At 42.5% G+C, this 2779-nt stretch overlaps 1 protein-coding gene across 1 annotated transcript; it reads left to right on the top strand.

The window, feature by feature from the left end:
- The first annotated feature begins 574 nt into the window (after nucleotides 1-574).
- On the top strand, nucleotides 575-1812 carry LOC119646616 (dehydrodolichyl diphosphate synthase complex subunit nus1). The gene is made up of 3 exons (XM_038047122.1): nucleotides 575-735; nucleotides 789-1331; nucleotides 1395-1812. Exons 2-3 carry the CDS (start codon nucleotides 876-878, stop codon nucleotides 1731-1733), a joined length of 795 nt encoding a protein of 264 aa, XP_037903050.1. The 5' UTR covers nucleotides 575-735; nucleotides 789-875; the 3' UTR covers nucleotides 1734-1812.
- Nucleotides 1813-2779: the final 967 nt, after the last annotated feature.

Below are 2779 nucleotides of genomic sequence, written 5' to 3'. Positions count from 1 at the left end.
GATGGATAAAGCTAAGGGATTTCAAGGTAGATCCATTACATCAGTTCGCTGTGCACAAAAAATTATCTACTCAGATTGGAAGTCGGTTGAAAAGAAATTGGAGCTGAAACTCAATAACATTAGACGGACTAATAATAATAATAATAATCGTTGGCGCAACAATCCATATTGGATCAGGGCCTTGAAGTGTGTTAGAGCACTTCATTCAAGACCGTAACGGTACACTACAGTAGACTGTAGGAGGCAATGTGGACAGCATTGCGAGATTGATACCCTGATTTGACTCAGGTACTCATTCACAGCTGAATCGACTGGTATCCGACGTCAAATCACGATACAAATCCCACTGCCACCAGCGAGATTTGAACCGCGACCTTCCGTACGACAGCCTCTATATATTTACAATTGTTTCGATAGTTTGAAAACATTAATTGCATTTAAAAAACATGCGGCGGCAAGAGGAACCATTTCGAAGCTCCAAACCATCAAAAATTTGTGCTAATCCAAAACGCATATTATGTCTCCACAGTCACGTGAGTGAAAATCTCCACACCCATCAGATTTGAACCAGCTCCGGAGCACTGGTTAGTAGTCACTTGACACTTGACGTTTGTCGGGTGGAAGTCTGTCTGGGGAATTGTCATGTAAGTGAGATCTTGTGTTCGTTATCAACTCTTCTGTTGGCATGCAGTGCTGGATCAAGTGGTGACCTTTTAAAGATAAAACTCGCTGCGGGTACGTTGCACAGTATGAAACACAAGAACTTCTAATCAGTTCGTCCTTTCCAGGTTATGTTTAGTCTGTTTATTTGCCTTCGACTCCGGAAACTTTTGGAACGAACACTCCCACGGACGTTCCCTTGACTGCTAGCAATCATGTTAGGTGCATTTTACCGTGTAGTATGGATTCTCCTTCACACATTTGCCAGCATTTATAACACAATCTACCTGTTCATCTCGTATGCGAAATTTCGCGCGGGAAGCATTCTCGCTTCCTTAGTGAAAGCCGGTGCTTATGACGATCTGCAATATCTGGAGCAGTGCAAGAAGGACCTTACAAAAACGCCTAAACACCTCAGTATTATCGTGGGCACGAACTCAGTGAGTGGCGAGGTCTTATCAAAGGTTGCAGTGTACGCGCTGATTAGTGATATAGATTACATCAGCTACTACGATGTCAAGGGCGAGTTCACTCTCGACCGGGTCGAGATTCCCAAGTACATAGAAACACGCGAAATGCCAAATGGACGATTTCTTTGGTCGATGACGAGTAGTAGACGAAAATCCACCGGTCAATTGCGTTACAAAAACGGCCTCGACAAGTCCATAGAGGTAAGAAGTTGCATTACAACTGTGTAAACAGAATTTCGTAATGATGGCTTCCGATTTGAACAGGTGGTTGTTCTCTCCACGGCAGACGGCAAACCGCTCTTAGCTGATGCGAGCCGTGAACTTTGGTCCAAAAGAAGTGACGCAACCATCAAGGAAGCAGTTTCGAGCAAAGATGCCTTGGCGACTTGCATTACAACTGCCCTGGGTAGACGGTTGGGGAACCTCCCCGAGACAGACTTAGCGATAATTTTCGATGAAACCATGTGCACGTACGGACTATTGCCGTGGCATACGCGTTTTGCAGAATTCCATTGTATTAAGAATGTGAAGTGTTTCGATGTAGCGTCTTTTGCAAATGTTTTGTATAAATTTTCAAAATGTGAGCAAAGGTTTGGGAAGTGATTCGCATTAAGTTTAATTGTAAATAAATTAATTAGTGAAGGAAAAGAAATACCCGAGAATATGAAAACATTCATTGAAACAAAGTCTTTTTAATTGAAGGGCGCTGTTTTTGACAAGATTCTTATCGGTCTATTTGGAACCTGCCTGGTTCGGAATTTAGTGCTACAGAGATGGCAGCGACGATCGTTCGTTTAGAATATTTTTACACTTAAGTTGGAATTCCTATGTCGGCTGAAATGATTACAGTTGAACGAGGTATGGATTATACTTCTGATCACCACAAAAAAATATAAAACATATAAGAAAACCCTACGGCGGAGATTATTTGGAATTAAATACTCACCGAGATTTAAAGCAATTCCACCAGTCATCGCCACTGTAGTCGAGGAAGCAATCAACCAAATGCAATCGGGGAAAGCAACAGGACCTGACGACATCGCAGCTGAGCTTTTGAAATCTAAGGGCTGGGGTCCAACACTGTGGCTCGGTGAGTTTTGCAATAAGGTTATTGCGGAAAGTAGAACACCAATATGGAAAAAGAAAGGAAGTCCCTTGCCATGAAAATTTTTGAACGCATTTCTGACAACCCAATGTTAAAATACCAGTGAACCAAGCCTGGTCGCTGAGTTACTCATGGGGAAATTCCGTGAGAACCAGTCACCTCTTGCACCACATTGCATATCTAGATCTAGAGAAGGCATTTGACCATGTGCCACACAAACTAATCTGTTTTGCTTTGGGGCAGCACCTGGTTCCAGGAAAACCCGATCATCGGGGTAAATGGTCGTATCGTGAACTAAAAAAAGTAAAGTTTGAGGTGTGGCAGATGTATCAAAACCACTTCGTGTATGTAATGTAATAGAGGCAAAGATGTTGCGTTAGACAAGTGGTGTAACTCGACATGATCACATCTGAAATCAGGACTCTGCGATCGATATGGGATTGTATCGATGATGGAAAAATTGCGTGAGAGGTCTTCGAAGGTATGGACATAAATTCACATTAATGAAAATTCACTTGCCAAAATTGGTCTAAACATCGAAATC

Source organism: Hermetia illucens, chromosome 1 (assembly GCF_905115235.1).
Source record: "Hermetia illucens chromosome 1, iHerIll2.2.curated.20191125, whole genome shotgun sequence".
Classification (NCBI taxonomy): Eukaryota; Metazoa; Arthropoda; class Insecta; order Diptera; family Stratiomyidae; genus Hermetia; species Hermetia illucens.
Note: the sequence above shows the minus strand (reverse complement) of the source record. Positions and strands in the feature narration are given on the sequence as shown.

Bases quoted from the DNA above. Each gene is read 5' to 3' on its own strand.
- LOC119646616 (XM_038047122.1), top strand. From the start codon at position 876: ATGTTAGGTGCATTTTACCGTGTAGTATGGATTCTCCTTCACACATTT. The intron at 1,332-1,394 runs GTAAGAAGTTGC...CGATTTGAACAG, and splicing joins GCCTCGACAAGTCCATAGAG to GTGGTTGTTCTCTCCACGGC.